Source organism: Scyliorhinus torazame, chromosome 22 (assembly GCF_047496885.1).
Source record: "Scyliorhinus torazame isolate Kashiwa2021f chromosome 22, sScyTor2.1, whole genome shotgun sequence".
Classification (NCBI taxonomy): Eukaryota; Metazoa; Chordata; class Chondrichthyes; order Carcharhiniformes; family Scyliorhinidae; genus Scyliorhinus; species Scyliorhinus torazame.
The window spans coordinates 102,999,599-103,017,272 of NC_092728.1; the positions used below are offsets into that span (position 1 = coordinate 102,999,599).

The following is a 17,674-nucleotide window of genomic DNA, read 5'->3' on the forward strand; positions in this document are numbered from 1 at the left end:
TCACCCCCCCTCCCTAGCCCAAAACCTTTTGGACACAAGGGGCAGTTTGGCGTGGCCAATCCCACTAATCTGCACATCTTTGAACTTCGGTAGGAAACCAGAGCACCCGGAGGAAACCCACGCAGACACCGGGGGGGGGGGGGGGGGGGGGGGGGGGGGGGGCTCCACAAGTGTGTTATGCTGCTTCGGATAACACAAGCTGCTACTTGATGCAGTCTTAACTAAAGGATGCTCCAGACTCTGAAATGAGTCCAACGGGTTTATTGAACTATTAGCAGAGTTCTCAAATGAGTTCGACTCTCTGCTAATTTAACTGTAGTAACTCAGTCTAACTGCACCAGCTTGCTCTAAGCCACGTGCTGGGGTGTGATGCTGCTGATCAACCCTAACTCTCTAGATGTCGGTGTGTGGAAAGAGGCAGGGTGAGAGTGCCTCACCCCTTGTGGTGATGCCACCTCTGAGTATCATGACTGCCCATTGGTTGTGTCCTATTCTGAGTGTTCATTGGTTGCATATCATGACAACAAGGACAGTCACCCGAGGTTGGAATTGAACTGGGGTCCCTGCCACTGTGAGGCAGCAGTGCTAACCCCCCCCTGCTGCCCTGTTTTTTTAAACACGTGTTATGATGAACTGGAATGCTCTACCTGAATGGGTGGCAGGAGCAGATTCTCTAAAAGGGGAGCCGGATAAATGCTTGACGGACAAATTTGCAGGGCTAATGTGGAGAGGGCAGTGGGAATAATCAACTAGATCTTTTACAAAGCTGATAGGAACCACAATGGGCCAGATGGCCTTCCTTTCTGTATTGCGATGCTCACATTTTGCACAAATATTTCTGGAACATTTTCAAATGTATTCTTTAGCTTTATTCGAAAATTGGGCCAACGTAAAAATAATTGGGTAGGCACAATCTGCCCACTCCCTGTCCATCAGACTAGAAGGAGCCTGGGCTGAGTAATGGACTGATCACAGGGATAAGCTCTCGCGTTCTCACTGGGAGGCAAGACAATCTCACAAAACGTCCAAGGGGAAAAACATCGGCTGGTCTTATCTTGGCAGTAAATACCAAGCACTCACAATGAGCTCAAGATCATGAATTTAAATCTCTTTGCGCAGATGAAACCTGATCCGAGCCGAAATGCAAAACAAGTAGTACTGGGAAAGAAAAGCCGAAGGAAAACACCTGGCAGAATTGCTTTCCCCCTCCCTCCAAAGGACAAGGTTTCAAAGCATTAACCTATTTTCCCCACACACGGACAGGCTCAGCACATAGCTGCGACGGGCTGTTTTTGAAAACAGTCCCATGTGTTTTGTCTAAATCCCAATTCCCCAGGCTGCAAGGTCCGGATGATGTCCCCATTCCACTGATTGGCAATCTCACCATGGTTGTGTGAACCACTATTCTCTTCTCACCCGTTTACCAATCTTGAGAAATGTCGATTTGCAGTATTTACTTAGAAGCTGGGCACGCAGCCCCCACGTTGGGAAAGTTATCTTTAAAAGCAATTTGAGGGACCATCGTTGCAGTGAGGCATGGGATAATCTATGGAAGAAGCTGCTGAGGCACGTGGTGGAAAGCAGTTAGCATTGATTCTTTCAAAAGCAAATCAGGTGAATCTTATTTCAGGACATAACGTTTGAGGAGGGGGCACATAAGCAGCTCGATACATGCGGCAGGAGTGTTGCTCCCGAGGTGGGAAGGTTCTCAACTAAACGCACCGGTCATGGGAGGAAGTGACCGCCAGGCCCAGCCTTTGTTCTGGGGTGGGCTGGGGGTTTGCAGGATGGAGCCGATCCCGCCACCCTCCCCTAAACGCAGATCAACGGCAGACACATGGGCTGCTGAGTGCCGAGGGGGGCTGGTTAAAAGACCTGCCTCTCTGCTCTGGGAAATGCCCACATTGTTTCCCCAACTTCATAGATTATCATAGAATTTACAGAGCAGAAGGAGGCCATTCAGCCCATCGAGTCTGCACCGGCTCTTGGAAAGAGCACCCTACCCAAGGTCAACACCGTCACCCTATCCCCATAACCCAGTAACCCCACCCAACACTAAGGGCAATTTTGGACACTAAGGGTAATTTAGCATGGCCAATCCACCTAACCCGCACATCTTCGGACTGTGGGAGGAAACCGGAGCACCCGGAGGAGACCCACGCACACACGGGGAGGATGTGCAGACTCCGCACAGACAGTGACCCAAGCCAGAATCCAACCTGGGACCCTGGAGCTGTGAAGCAATTGTGCTATCCACAAGGCTACCGTGCTGCCAACTTTTAAGACCTCTGGCACCCCCCTCCCCAAACCCCATCACACCACCCCCACCCTGGTAGCAGGATAAATGATGGCATGGAGCACAGGGAAAGCCCAGGGCTCTTCCAAAGATGTGCAGGATATGGATTGGCTGTGCTAAATTGCAAAAAGGTGGGGTTACTGGGTTACCGGGGGGGGGGGGGGGGGGGGGGTGAGCTTGGGTAAGGTGCTCTTTCCAAGAGCCAGTGCAGACTCAAAGAACAAAGAAAAGTACAGCACAGGAACAGGCCCTTCGGCCCTCCAAGCCCGTGCCGACTCGATGGGCCAAATGGCCTCCTTCTGCACTGTAAATTCTATGATCTATGATGTCACTGGCCACGGTTCCAAACCCCAAGGGAACTGGTAGAGTTGAAACTCTATTAGCAAAATCTGGAATTGAAAGCTAGCCTCAGTAGTGGTGTCCATGACAATGACAACCCATTGAGCCACAGCTGACACTGTGAAGTCTTCAGATGTTGACCACCCTCCAGTAGCTGCCCACAAGTCATTCTTCACAACGGAGTCTTCAGTCAGTTTCTACAAACCACTTAGTTGAAACTGATCCTGTTATCCTTCTGCAACTGCTGAGCACCATTGCAGGGGCAGGGAGGCACCTGGAGTACTGTGCAGTTTTGGTCCCCTTACTTTGAGAAAGGATGTAAATGCATTGGAGGTGGTTCAGAGAAGGTTCACTAGATTGATTCCAGGGATGACGGACTTATCTTATGAAGAGATATTGAGCAGTTTAGGCCGATACTCGCTGGAGTTCAGAAGAATGAGGGTAGATCTAATTGAGGTATAGAAGATGTGGTGATATGCATCACTGCAAATACACAAGGGGTTAATGTAAATACACTACAACTAAGTAAACACGAGAGGGAGCAGCAGAGATGTCATGACATGCAGACATACAGCTAATGAACACATAGAATAGGACACGACCAATGGGCAGTCAAGACACCCAGAGGTGACACTACCACAAGGGGGCATTACACAACCCATATATAAAAGGACAAGGCACACATGCTCCTTCTCTTTCCATAGGCGACACTTAGCGAGTAGGACGGGGCAGATCAGAAGCAACACACCCACCACAAGGCTTAGAGCAGTCTGGTTAGTTAGACTGAGTGAGTTACTATAGCAAGATTAGGAGAGTCGAACTCAGAGAACTGTGCTAATGGTTCAATAAATCACATTGAACTTACTTCAAAGTCTGGAGTATCTTTTGGTCAAAACTGCATCAAGTTGCAGCCTGTGTTATCCCAGAGTACATAACACATCACAAGATGCTAAAAGGGATTGACGGGGTGGATGTAGAGCAGATGTTTACCCTTAGTGGACATTCTAGTACAAGAGGCCATAGTTTTACACTGAGGCGGGGGAAATGTAAAAACAGAAAGAGGCGGAATTACTTCAAAGGGTCGTGAATCGGCAGAATTCCCGATCCCAAAGTGTAGTGGACGCCAGAACAGTAAACAAATGAGGGGGAGATCGATAAGTTTTGATTTCCTTATCTGAGGATGTTGTTGCTCTCGAGGGAGTGCAGCGAAGGTTTACCAGGCTGATTCCTGGGATGGCAGAAGTGACGTACGAGAAGAGATTGAATTGGAGTTCAGATGGGGGTAGGGGGGTCTCATAGAAACCTATAAAATTCCAACATGACTAGACAGGGTAGATGCAGGGAGGATGTTCCCGATGGTGGGGGTGTCCAGAACCAGGGGTCACAGTCTGAGGATACAGGGTGGACCATTTAGGACAAAGATCAGGATAAGTTTCGTCACCCAGAGTGGTCGGTCTATGGAATTTGATATCACAGGAAGTGGTTTTGGCCAAAACATTGTATGTTTTCAAGTGGTTAGATATAGCACTGAGGGTGCAGGGGATCAAAGGATATTGGGGGTGGGGGGGGGGGGGGGGGGGGGGGTCAGGATTAGGCTATTGAGTTGGATGATCAGCCATGATCATAGCGAATGGCAGAGGGCTCAAAGGCCAAATGGCCTCCTCCTGCTCCTATTTTATTTGTAAAATATTGATTTAGCGTCTCTGCTTTGGTGTGTTCCCATTAACTCCCTAGTCTCCATCATTGACTTTAGCTACTCTCCCTTTTCATGTAAGTTTAAAATCTTCTGCATTCCGTTTTTATATTTTTGCATTATATTTCTTTCATTATTTACCATTGTTCTTTTTATGAGAGGAGTTCCTCAAGGGTCAGTTTGGGGACCCTTGCTTTGCCTGGTTTATATATTAATGACCTAGACTTTGGTACACAGGGCACAATTTCAAAGTATGAAGATGATACGAAACCCCAAAGCATTATGAACGGAGATTGATAGAACGTAGAACTTAGAATTGTTTCCCTCAGAAAAGGAGGCAGAGGGGAAATGTGACGGAGGCAATCAAAATCATAAGGAGCCTGGACAGAGTATATGAAGAAGCTGCTCCCACTTGTGAAAGGATCAAGAATGAGAGGGCACAGATTTAAAGAAATTAGTCAAAGAAGCAAAGTGATAAGGAGAAAGGGCACGATGAGAGTTGCTCATTCGTAGATGGGCTGAATGGTCTCCTTCGCCGCTGTAATAATTGTGAGATCTACTTCCCACTCAAAAGATGGTGCCCCCAAGAACAGAAATCCTGGTCAACTATTAACTCCTCCTTATTCTGGTGCAGAAGCAACCAAGGCAATTTAGCTAACTCATCAGATTGGGCACCAAGACTGGGACACTCTGGTCTATAGACTCAGTGCATTTTTCACATTGTAGCATGCTCTGGTAGACACTATATACAAACACAGCATGAATGACACCAGCAAAGTTTATTCGCAAAGAAATATTTTATTAGAAGACTGTTCCCTATTTGAACACAAGTACATAAAGGGTTGATCATCAGTCTTGTTCTACAACACAAACAAGACACACAGAGCATTGCTTGCATTGATTCTGCACAACTTGCATTTCAGAAACTAATTACAGGCTGCCTTTGGCAAATCAGGTTCCACTGCAAATTCCCAAAATAAACAGGGACCTTATTTAAGCTGTGAAGTAATGGCTCGAGCTAAACGGCAGCATTACAGAACATTTGGACCTGTCCTCTGGAGATACCGCACCAACAGAAGAGGACTCACAGCACAGTCCCCAAACAGGGAAAACACATACATCAGGATCTGCAGAGGCACTTTACGCTGTAAGGCTTTGAAAACAAACCAACAATTGGTTCACAGACCCTGGGGCACAGGGCGAGTATTTTCAATCCACCTCCATCAATCACAAAGTCTTGCTTTTAATAAAGTTTTTTTTACGAAGCATTCACACGTTAAAAAAAAAAAACTGCATTCACATGATCAACTGATTGACAACATGAAAATAATCCTCCAACAGAATGACGCCATCTGGTCCCAGTAAAATAACATTTCATTCGATCTGACTACATGGTTGTGAAGGAAATCACCCATCGTGTAAAACAGAAAGCCACTTAATTCACTTGCTCCCTTCCTCCAAAAAAGTGTAAATAGTGCAGATTCCAGGGTTGCGTGTCAGATCAGGTAGACTGTCCGCAGGTTTTATGCAGACAATCCATATCCCACTTCCAGAGTGCAGTAGGAAGCGGTTTTCTTTTACAAAAATAAATGGGGCAAATGTCCTGCACATCCCTCCAGAACGTTTTAGGGCAGCAGTTTCACACCCTATCAACCTCGGTGCATAAACAGCCAGAACAGAAACACACTGCACAAGGCAGAGACCAGGCCATGCTCGGTCAGATTTAAAATAATTTTTTTTTTTTTTTTTAAAGTTTAGTGATTACAAAAACATTTACAACTAAAGTCACACAAAATTTACTTTTCACAAACTTCCAAAATAAATACATAAATTAGGGGGGTGGGGAGAAAGATGCCTTAAAATTCAGCTTGCAACACACAGTATCCAACGCTAAACACTTGAAGATTTTCAGTCTGTAGTTCTGAAATGATAACTGTAAGTGAAGAGTAAGTTACTGCCCCTTTTTAAAAACAGAATCATCACAAGGATTTCAACCTGTTGAAAAGACTACATTGCTGCCAAAACAATACTTAACAGTTTGAACTGTACAGAACTTTTGCTCAAAACTTTTGTTTTCGTTAGAGAGAAGGTTAAGAGGTGACTTAATTGAGGCATACAAGATGATCAGAGGATTGGATAGGGTGGACAGTGAGAGCCTTTTTCCTTGGATGGTGATGGCTAGCACGAGGGGACATAGCTTTAAATTGAGGAGAGATAGATATAGGACAGATGTCAGAGGTAGGTTCTTCACTCCGAGAGTAGTAAGGGTGTGGAATGCCCTGCCTGAAACAGTAGTAGACTCGCCAACACTAAGGGCATTCAAATGGTCATTGGATAGACATATGGACAATAAGGGAATAGTGTAGATGGGATTTAGAGTGGTTTCACTGGTCGGTGCAACATCGAGCGTCGAAGGGCCTGTACTGCGCTGCAATGTTCTATGTTCTAAGTACAGCACAAGCCAGTCACTCCACAACCATCCCAGTTCTCAGCACGCACAAATGCTCAAGGACCAGTCTTGCTTAAAGAAGCTCAAGACAACTGCATTTCACCGGACAGAGATGCAACCTCAAATACTGCAGGTCCCACCTCACCATGAAACATCATAAACCTCTCCATTCACCAGGAGCCACAGGCCTATACCCACCCCAATACCCTCCCCCGAGGTTCACAACACCCTTCAACACTTTCAAATCACCTTGCCTTCTTCTACCACTCCCCAGGCACCCCCACTCACCCCACTGCCACTATCCCACCCGCCTCAACATCCTCCTCTCCACACCCTCTCTCTCTCTCTCTGCTTTTAAAGATTCACAAATCTTCAGATAGGCAGGAGTACATTTGCAATACCGCTTCACAAGATCTGTTTTTTTCATGAATTTAAAGTACCCAATTATAATTTTTTTCCCAGTTAAGGGGCAATTTAGCGTGGCCAATTCACCTACCCTGCCCATCTTTGGGTTGTGGGGGTGAAACCCACGCAGACACAGGGAGAATGTGCAAACTCCACACGGACAGTGGACCGGGGCTGGGATCGACCCAGGTCCTCAGCGTCGTGGGCAGCAGTGTTAACCAGTGCGCCACCGTGCCGCCCTTAAATAGTCAGAATATTAAATGCTTTCATTTTAAATAACTAACAATATTAATAAAGTGGCTCAACTTTTGTGATTATCGAACTGAAGTTAGGGCCTTGTGTCTTGCAACCTTTCAACTACTTGGCCCAAAAGTCTGCTACATTGGGAAGTGCCATGCCTCAAAGCAGTAAGCTGGCCTGTGCAGTACATGTGCTTTTTATTCCTTTCATTCCCCATCTGAACCAAAGAAAAAAGTCTGGAATTTAAAATAAAAAGGCTAATGACTAAAGTTAACCATTGTCTCCACACATTAGAAAGGGCTTTGAAAAGCTTTGAAACCCATACAAAACGAAGAGTTAATTTATAGGACGTGCAAATGACAGCAACACACACACACACTCTGCCCTCATTTAGGTCACATTCATTAATAAATATCTGGTTAGCACTGCAAGGTGTATAAAAATAAATAATTTTATCCCTTTCTAAATGTAAGACGATCATTTCAGGTTTCTATTAAGACAATAGTTGACCATCCCCAACCACAAATTGTGAAGGAGATGTCTTACAAACTTCAATGGCCATCACTGGGTTTGACTTCACCCATGATGGTCTAACAGAATCTTATATGGAACTAATATTTGGTTCCTTCACCAGGAGATTAAGGCTCCGCTATCACAGATTATAAGCCTTTTGAAAACTTGCAAACAATAAATAACATAAATACCCAGTTTACACCTGAACCACATGATAAAACCAAACTCTGTAATAAAATTAACCCGGCTGGTAATGAACATCAGGAAATGTGCAAGTGGGACAAAAGAATGAGTTTGCTTTTGTCTCTAAAGTCAACAAGGAGATCAGAATATTTTCTGGAGCTTTCTAGCTGTGCATGTCAGTTACAAATCAGAGGGAAACCCAAGAGCACACTAACATTTGATAACTGTGAAATTAGAATTCTTCACAGATGCAAACTTGTTCATTAAAACAAAAATGGTTTCTCGACTCCAAGACACCAATGACGGTTTGCAATATCAGTGAATGCTTAAAAGCACTCCCATAATATTCCTCTGTTTGCTATTTTAACAGGAGCATTAACCCACTTATTTGAAAATTAGGGATGTGCCACTGTTAAATCAGCAGACAGACCACCATATTGCATTGTAAGCATTCACTCTAATTATTGCCAACAACAATTTCTACATGGATATTTGCAATCACGTCATGTAACAATTAAGAAGCTCCAAAGTGGCCATTGACTGATTGATGATACAACTGATAAGCTGAAACGGTGACAACTCTGCACAAAATGGCCCAATCAAGGACTCGGGACTTCATCTCAACAGCTTTTGACAAAAATTATGAAAGGCTAATCAGAAATTAAATCTGCTGACGCGTTGGGGGAATGGTCCCTTTAATCCTCTTCCCCACTGCGTCCTTACTTAGCTAGTGTTTTGTGACATTCACAGAATGAGATGGTTAAAACCCCAGGATGACCACCCAAGATTAAAAAGCTGCGAGTCACTTTTCCAAGTCTCATCGCGATGTGACACCGAGGGTCATCTTCAGGTTTTCATACACCACGTAGCTAATGCTCACAGCAGGAATAACCTTCATGAAATTTGGTGCTAAACCCCGGTACAGTCCAATTGCTCCTTCCGTGCTCAGAATGTGTCTGAAGAGTCCAAGCATTGTACGCTGAGGTGCTCCGACAGTGGTAGCTTAAAGGGGGAAATAAATGGATATTATTTATTGGAGGCAAATATCTATTGAATTATAGATTAATTCAAGAAGCACAAACCCAATAGATCAGAAAGTAGCTTCAGACCAAAGATGGATTTCAAATCTAATACTGTGAAACACATCTTACCATTAATGCCATGTGACTGGAAATACTAATTAAAGATTTGCCTAGGATCTTCCCCAATTGCTGATTAGGTAAAAATGCTGCATTATGAGCTACTAAACAACAGGGCAGGAGAGCCCCAGGTGTAAACCCTGCTCTGAGCAGAACTGGCTGACGTCAGCTGGGACAACAGTTTAAGATTGCTACAATCAGCCTTCGGCTCAGAGATCACACGCGAACAATCAGAGCTGTGAATGCTAGCCATTTCTCTGTAACAATGTGCACAGGGATATGACGGGCTTGGCAATGAATCACCCCATGGTTTGTTTGTTTTTTAAAAATCATTCTTTAGGCTCCCACGTGAATTGCCACTTGAGAGCATAACAGGCCTGCCGCAATCTTCAAAAAATATATCCCAGCACAAATCTTCATAAGGAAAGTAAAGGGGGAAATGTTTTTTCCAAAAAAGTGCAGAGTTTGGTTAAAATTGCAGTGACTTATAATAAATATAATAATCTTTATTGCCACAAGTAGGCTTACATTAACACTGCAATGAAGTTACAGTTAAAATCCCCTAGTTGCCACATTCCGGCGCCTGTTCGGGTACAGAGGGAGAATTCAGAATGTCCAATTCACCCAACAGCATGTCTTTTGGGACTTGTGGGAGGAAACTGGAGCACCCGGAGGAAACCCGCGCAGATATGGGGGGGGGGGGGGGAAACGTGCAGATTCCACACAAGACAGCGACCCAGCAGGGAATCAAACATGGGACCCTGGCGTCATGAAGTGACATGGCTAACCACTATGCTAATAGTATTCAGCAAATCAGAGTTCATGCAGAATACACAGTGGAAGTCTCTTTGGGGACAGATCGAATAAACACTCTGCCAATACTTGCTGCCAACAGCAAACCAGTTACAGGCTCTGAAGAGTCGCGCGGACTCAATATTAATTCGGTTTGGTCTCTCCGCAGATGCTGCCAGACCTACTGCGATTTTCCAGCATTTGCTGTTTTTCTTATTGACTTCATGGATTTAATTCTATCCAATCTGTCACTTTCCCCCCGCCGAGGAATCCATTAGTTGATCAGTACGTTACCAACTTCTCTCCTGCTCCTCCCCTACTTCTCTCTCCCGCCCTCCCCCCAAAAGAAAATCAAAGTGGATTTTGCCATTGCAGACAGTTACCTTGCGCCTGCATTCGGGTCCTGACAAGTGCCAATGGATAACTAGCTAACTGTCCACACGTGCTTGAAACGGTGCCACAAGCCAAGAGAACAAAGACCCCGGGATCCACGCTGTCGGTGGCATAGCGCTGCAACCATGAATTCTTCAAAGTCTAAAGAAAAGCAAAAAACGTTTCTGATCAACTGAACATGCATATAATGAGAATGAGCCTCAACTGCAATGCAACAAGTGGAAACGCAGTGACAAAATCAGGTCCTGAAATCAGCTTTCTTTTTTAATGTTAAAAGAAATCCCGCAAGTTGGGGAACTCACCTCATAAATAGCCAAGTCTATTCCAGCATAAGGGATAATGCCCAACATATTAGGAACATAGCCTTTGTAAAACGCTGTAACTCCCTCCTTCTTAAATATGTGCTTCGCGCAGTCAAGCATTCCTGAATACTGTCCAGTTTTCCGCAACGCCAATCTAGTCTTCAACACCTAAGGCGAACAATACCCAGAATTATAGCCAGAAGCACAAATAGAAAATCTTAAGTATGGAAGTGTAAATTGTTATGGAGATTATAACTCCGAATTAAGTCCCATTACCTCCATTGGATAGATAGTACTCTGTGCAATCAGTCCAGCTAGTGATCCTGCAATCAATCGCTCCTGAATTCCCAAAGGCTGCTGGTCGCTACCAATTAATCTCTTTATCTGCAAGAGAATGTTTGCAATTAAAGTAACAGCCACATCGAACAGTTTGAATATCAGACAAATAAAAGTAACAGGGAATACAAATAGCAGGGGAGTAGAGCCCCAGTGTTGGGTCCTCCTTGACAACATTTTTTTTTTTTTTTAAATTCTCTCCTTAGTTTGACTGAGATTCATCATTAACCTTTAGCAAGATTACATTTAATACAGCAGAGTCAAAAAATTGGAGTCAGTAAAACTACTGATATCATTTTTGACTAAACTCCAATGCATGACCTTAATCGCTCCCACCTACTCCATTTTCTCACCTGCTCGTATGCCATGAATTTGAGTGCCGACTCTGGTGCAATTTTGATTGCATTGATTCCATTTCCTCTCCAGAGAGACCGGAATCCTCCTTCTTTAATCATGTGGCTAAATCCTCCCGCAATGCACATATTGTTCGATTTGGAAGCATGAACCTGTTTAGTAAGAACACATGAACATAGTCTTTATATACCAGCTATCATGCCTTACATGAGCAGTGTATACAGCCATTGGAAACACGAGTAAGAGATGTGAATTCACCCCCATAACCAGTTAACATAGCTAATCTTGTAATATCTAAATTTCAACTCCATTCCGACACTGCTCCTCCACTTGGGAATTTTATCTAGTGTGATCACCTGAGCCACATCGACCAAAAGGGTGTGAAGATTGCTCCCCAGCCCGTGCCAAATTAAATGTTTTCCACATGTGGTACTTGACGGGGCTAGATTCAACCTAGACACCCAGGTTTCAGGCAAGAGAACCTGGAGTCCCAATTGGTATCCATCACATGCCCAGTTGGAAGGATATGTAATGAGCAAGAGAAGGCTAAGAGTAATCAAATGGCCTACTGACATGAATCAAGAATGTTAAGTCTCCAATAATTCAAACCCCTTGGATGAATCTTATTGATGCACCAAGAATCAGTTATTGGCAAAACACGCTTCTGTGGCTCCAGTTCTATTTTAATGAAATTAAGTGATTCTGTAAAGAACCTGTGCTTTGTGAAGAGTATTTTATATTTGGGTTTTTTTCCTACAAGAGAAATCAATGCTTGGAGTACAAGAATATTATTGATAAGGCCCTGTCCTCAAAAGCATTAAAAAAAAGAGAACAAAGTTAATTTTATACCAATGTTCAATCCTTTCTATCATTCGCTAACAGATTTTGAAGGGGAAGCCACATAACTGATTTGGACTGTTGCAAAAAAACTGACTACTTATTAACATATCAATCAGTTGGGCAATCCTTTCTTCTAAGAACCCTTCTTCAGGTTAGGCAATCAAGTCAAATTTACTTTAATTTTGATGGAAGAATGCCCAAGTCAACCACAGCTGATGGAAGAATGCCCAAGTCAACCACAGCTGATGGAAGAATGCCCAAGTCAACCGCATCTTTAAAAAATGAAACATGAGACCATGTTACTCCGGTCTTTGTTCCATCACAGAACTTAAAGAAAGCCATTTGTACAGTTTATAGAGTCTTCCATCCTCTTAATACTTAAACCAGAAAAGCCACTACTGAGCTAAAAGCAAAGCCATTCCACTATTGATTTCTACCTGACTGACCAATTGTTCATATTCACAAATAAACCTATCTGAAATGGCATTTCTGCTTTACAAATTCTAGCAATTCTTTTTAAAGGACACCTTCAGCATGCTACTTAAGATGGTCAAAACTGCATAAAAGTCCTCTGCATTACGTTAGTTTGAAGATAGAAAAGTGATAGACTTTTAATTGAATCGACTGTCCGAAATGTGTAAGTTACAAACTCACTAAAGAGTTATACATATTCACATGATAAATTTCCTACATGCATAGCCATATTTCTCATTACAAAATTGCTTGTTCCAACATTTGACTGATAGGACAGAGGGTAACCCACAGGACAGAGGGTAACCCACGTAATCGGTTACTCAGAGCCTCTCTTCCAAATGGCTTGTTTTTGCTAAGTTGGCGGATGTCATGTATCTTGACACAGGTGTGGCAAATAACTTCAGTGTTTCACAGAAGGCGATGAGTGAGAAAGAGAGCAAAAAAAACCTTCAGCCCTGGTTCCTTCTCCTGATTTAGGACCTTTGCTGGAAGTACATGGACATGGGGACCGAGTGTTCGAAAAATAAAGGTAGCTTTAAGGATTTATATTTGTATTAGTAAACATTAGTAATGAAGTATAGTTTTAAGTGGGTTAATGTTTCTGTGCCCAGATTCATGCTGGACGTGTATTTGTACGTGTCGGGGTTGGTTTCAATGACAACTGTGATTCAATTGTGCTGGGTTTAGAGGGCGAAAGAGGTGCATCTTTCAGCCTTGCTAGAAGAAAAGCCAAATTATGGAGCAATGATTAAGAAAACATGTAGGGCCGCATGTGGAGCAGTGGTTAGCACTGGGACTACGGCGCTGAGGACCCGGGTTCGAAGCCCGGCTCTGGGTCACTGTCAGTGTGAAGTTTGCACATTCCCCCTGTGTCTGCGTGGGTTTCCCCCCACAACCCAAAGATGTGCAGGGTAGGTGGATTGGCCACACTAAATTGCCCCTTAATTGAAAAAAAAAATAATAATGGGGTACTCTAAATTTATTTTAAAAAAGAAAACAGATGCTGGAAATCTAAAGTGCACCTAGTTGAGTAAATTAGAGAAATGAAGGACATTTCCAAGATGTTTGGAGTTAACGCAACAGAGGAAACGGTGAACCAGAACAGATTGCGGTTCAGTAAAGTCAGAGGAGTTTGAAAGGCATTGAATCGGGAGAGGCCAGAAAGATAACTGCAGCAGTGCTGTTTGGGAGACATTAGTTGAAATTCTTGTGGAAATCTGTGGCTGGACCTCGAAGCTGTGTAAAAGCCTTTTAAATAAAAGAAATATGGTGGGAGAGGTATAAAACCTGAAAGTGAAACCTTGATGGGAGCAGCGGGGGGGAAATCATTGTTGAAAAAGATGGGGATTTTGAGAAGAAATCCAGACATTCCTTTGGGTTGAGAGAGGAATGTCTTTTGCCACAGTCATCTTGTGTACTTAAAAGGGACGGTGTGTGTCAATGAGACCATTGTAGCTCAAGATTGTACTTGCAATCGGTGTCAATCCTAAAACCTGCATCCAACTGCTCTACAGGGGCTGGTTTAGCACATGGCTAAATCGTTGGCTTTTAAAGCAGACCAAGGCAGGCCAGCAGCATGATTCAATTCACGTACCAGCCTCCCCGAACAGGCGCCGGAATGTGGCGACTAGGGGCTTTTCACAGTAACTTCATTGAAGCCTACTTGTGACAATAAGCGATTTTCATTTCATTTCATTTCAATTAAAGGGGAATAAAGGAATATTGTGTCATAATCCAATATTTCATGTTTAAGAAATATTTTTTTCTTCTTGTTAAAACTAATTCGCGTTCTGTGACTCTGTTCCTACCAAGTTTTTTTTTTTTTTTATTAAAGTAAAAGTTGTGGTCTTTTGAGCCAGGGTCCAGTCTGGGATCTTCCCATTCAGTTATAACACCTACTGGTATTGTAACACTGGGTTGTTGAATCAAGCAGCTGATATTTACAATAACGGGAAACAAGTGGGGAAACTCACCTGCATGAGTACCTTGAGCCGATCAAGTGGGGCAGTGCATGTTCTGGACACAGCGCCCGCACCTCCTCCCGCAACCAATTGTCGCCACCACATCCCGGTTTTCTTTTCCTCCTCTGTGAACTCATCTGGAATCGTCAAACTCTCACCTACGTCAAAGATCTGAAACACAAGTTGAGGTTTTCTCTTTACTTCCTGCAGCTAGCCACTTTTTTAAAAAAATGCAGAAATGCTACAGCAATCATCATAATAATCTTTTCCGGTTAATGAAATGAAGGACGCCAGCACCCAAATTAATAAACTTCACTGATTTTTAATGTTTCCTACGCAAAAAGATTTTCGAATGCAAACTATAAATCAGTCTGCTGATCCGATAAACTGAGATCTGTTGCTCAATCCAAAGTATTTAAAAATGGAGCCCCAATCAGTGAGTTATCTTCCTCATCGGTGCAGGAAATTAGGTAAGTGCGGCCTCGGCGGGGCGTTCCTGACCAAGGTCAGAAAAAAACAGCAGAATCCGGTTAGATAGCGGGGTCGCTCCCACGCTGCACGTAGGAAACACCCCTCTATATGCCCCCAAAATAGGACTGTTTTTTTTTTTGCATTAAATCGAGCCCCAAACGTATCTTTCGCAAAAGGCTGGGGGAAAGAGAATTAGAATCTTTCACAAAAGGCTACCTATCGTATTCAATCAAAAGCAAGCTTGATACCGCCCAATATTAAATCTGCATGAGGCACTCGGTCCCATGACCCATTCATTAAAAAAATGTGAACAGATTTTTCCAATGTTACCTTAAACATTGAGGAATTATGGTGCCAATTTGTATGTGCCAATAGTTACCTTCCTTTTGAGTTCTATCTGGCAATAATGGGTTTACTTTAAGCAAACATATTGCAAATAAATATACATGCCAAATTGTAACATCTGACACTGACACCAAGGAGCAAGTGACGTAAAAGGCAAAGCCAAGAATTCGAATCAATTGAGTCACCAGCTCATTCCAGTGAAAAACCAGAACAATCTGCCTGTTTAAGTTGGAATGAAAGAGGAAAAAGCTCAACTGGGCTAGATTAAGCTGTGCAAGGGCATGAAATCAGATAGGAAAAGCAAATGAAACCCATCACAGAATGTTACAGCACACAAGCAGGCATTTTGTCCATTGTACCAGTGCTGGCTATCTGAAAGCTTTTCCCTTAGTTTCATTCCCTTGTCGTTAGCCCACATATTAAACTTTTTTCAATCAAATATCATCCATTCCCACATTGTAAACTATTAAATATTTTGCTTTCACCAACATATTTGCTGGAGCATTCCTTTTCCTAACAATCTTCTGTATATAAAAAATAACCTCCCAAATTCTCCCTTCATTCCTTGGGTGATGCTCTTCAATTTACGCCTTCTAATTATCAAATTACCGAACACTGGAAATAATTTCCCTCCTATTCAACTCATAAGTTTCAATTTTGAATCCCTCCATCAGATCTCAACTATTTCCCCCCCCCCCCCCCCCCCCCCCCACCCCCCCCCCCAATTAAGAGAGCTCAGCCCAGTTTCTTTAACCCTGCTTCATATCTAAAGCCCAGTCTCTTCCCTGGGATCATCTCAGTGAATCTCTTCTGCATCCTTTCCATATCAACATCCTTCCTAAAGTAAAGGTGAACTGTTCTCACTTTGGCCTAATCAATGATTGATGTAGGTTTAACATAATTGCACATATCCTCTGCAATATTCTTCTTACAAGTTTAAATATGAAGTTCGCAAGGCACATGTTTCTGTTCCAGCACAATGTAATATGAGAGGACAACTGATAAAGGAGAATGTGTTAGTCCTGAACCATTAATGGACACATCTACCAATACTGATTTTATTGTAGACTTGTGCCATGCTCACTTGGAGCACACGCACAGAGGTTAAGATCAAGACAGTGGATCAGGAGTGTTTGAGCTGACAAAACGTTAAATTACAGCTTGCTAACCATTGGTAGTCACTCTCTACACACTGTGTGCTGGACTTACTGTGGAGTGCTTCCAGTACAGGATTATTTCAGGAATGTTGTCTGCTGGATGTAGGAGGTGATAATCTCGCCACTCATTCCAGTCAATGGTCATTGTTCCATTTTTATCCATGCTATTTTTTTTAAAAAGCAGAACGAAACAAAAGCATAGTTAAATTGTGGTTGCTACATGTTTGAACTCTACTGTTTAATGTAACAGTTATGATCTGCATATACGTGTGGTAGAATCCAGTATTTTAAACAATAAAATGTTATAAGCTATTGTTGCAGGAATAGGAGTGGTAGGTTTATCAGCATGAAACTGACTAGCATTATAGGCTCATGAGTTTGTGCAAGGACAGTTATTCAAGCCCATTTTACAAATCAGGGAAGGGTGAAGCTGCACAAGGTGGAAATAAAATGTGGATTTATTAATTTCTATGAAGGGGAGCAGGTAGGAAAAGTAGACAGGCATACACTGGTACTTACTATACAATAGGGCCCCAGAGGTGCCCTCTCCAAATTCTGAAGACAGAAAGCAAAAGATGCAGAAAACAGCACAGATAAAGCATTTTGTACATTTAACAGAGGACAAAGAACAAACACACTTAGCTGCACCACCTCAACCTCGTCACTACAAAACTGCACAATCCTTCCGAGGCAAAGCTATTATCCCAATATTTAAATTTTTTTAAAAAAACACAAACAAATTCAGTTTTAAAGGTTATTTTTGCCACCTCCCCCAATATCACATCCATTAATGGCAACTTGTAATTTGCAGAGTTACTAGATCATCTTCTCACAAGTCACTGTGGAGATAAGTACCCTGTAGAGGATACAGTCTCAGGACAAAGTGAATGTGGGTTTCTTTGCTTTGGGGAAAATAATTAGTATTCCAGACATCATCATTCAGCTCAGCAACATTAAGGGAGTGCCAAATGGAGCTCAGAGTATTCAACCGG

The 17,674-nt window shown here is 43.1% G+C and overlaps 1 protein-coding gene across 6 annotated transcripts in view; it reads right to left on the reverse strand.

Annotated features, from left to right (window-relative positions):
- Window positions 1-5,106: 5,106 nt before the first annotated feature.
- slc25a25b (solute carrier family 25 member 25b) overlaps window positions 5,107-17,674 on the reverse strand; it is a 58,993-nt gene continuing 46,425 nt past the window's right edge. For 4 of the 6 annotated variants that reach the window (XM_072488772.1, XM_072488766.1, XM_072488770.1 and 1 more), the window contains 8 exons: window positions 17,202-17,237; window positions 16,735-16,846; window positions 14,722-14,880; window positions 11,434-11,586; window positions 11,021-11,128; window positions 10,745-10,912; window positions 10,433-10,583; window positions 5,107-9,120 (listed from right to left, as the gene is read on the reverse strand). In XM_072488772.1, coding sequence (XP_072344873.1) covers window positions 8,936-9,120; window positions 10,433-10,583; window positions 10,745-10,912; window positions 11,021-11,128; window positions 11,434-11,586; window positions 14,722-14,880; window positions 16,735-16,846; window positions 17,202-17,237 — 1,072 coding nt within the window. In that variant the 3' untranslated portion in view covers window positions 5,107-8,935. The remainder of the gene's footprint in view (window positions 9,121-10,432; window positions 10,584-10,744; window positions 10,913-11,020; window positions 11,129-11,433; window positions 11,587-14,721; window positions 14,881-16,734; window positions 16,847-17,201; window positions 17,238-17,674) is intronic. The other 2 variants (XM_072488767.1, XM_072488771.1) reach the window with 1 other exon arrangement.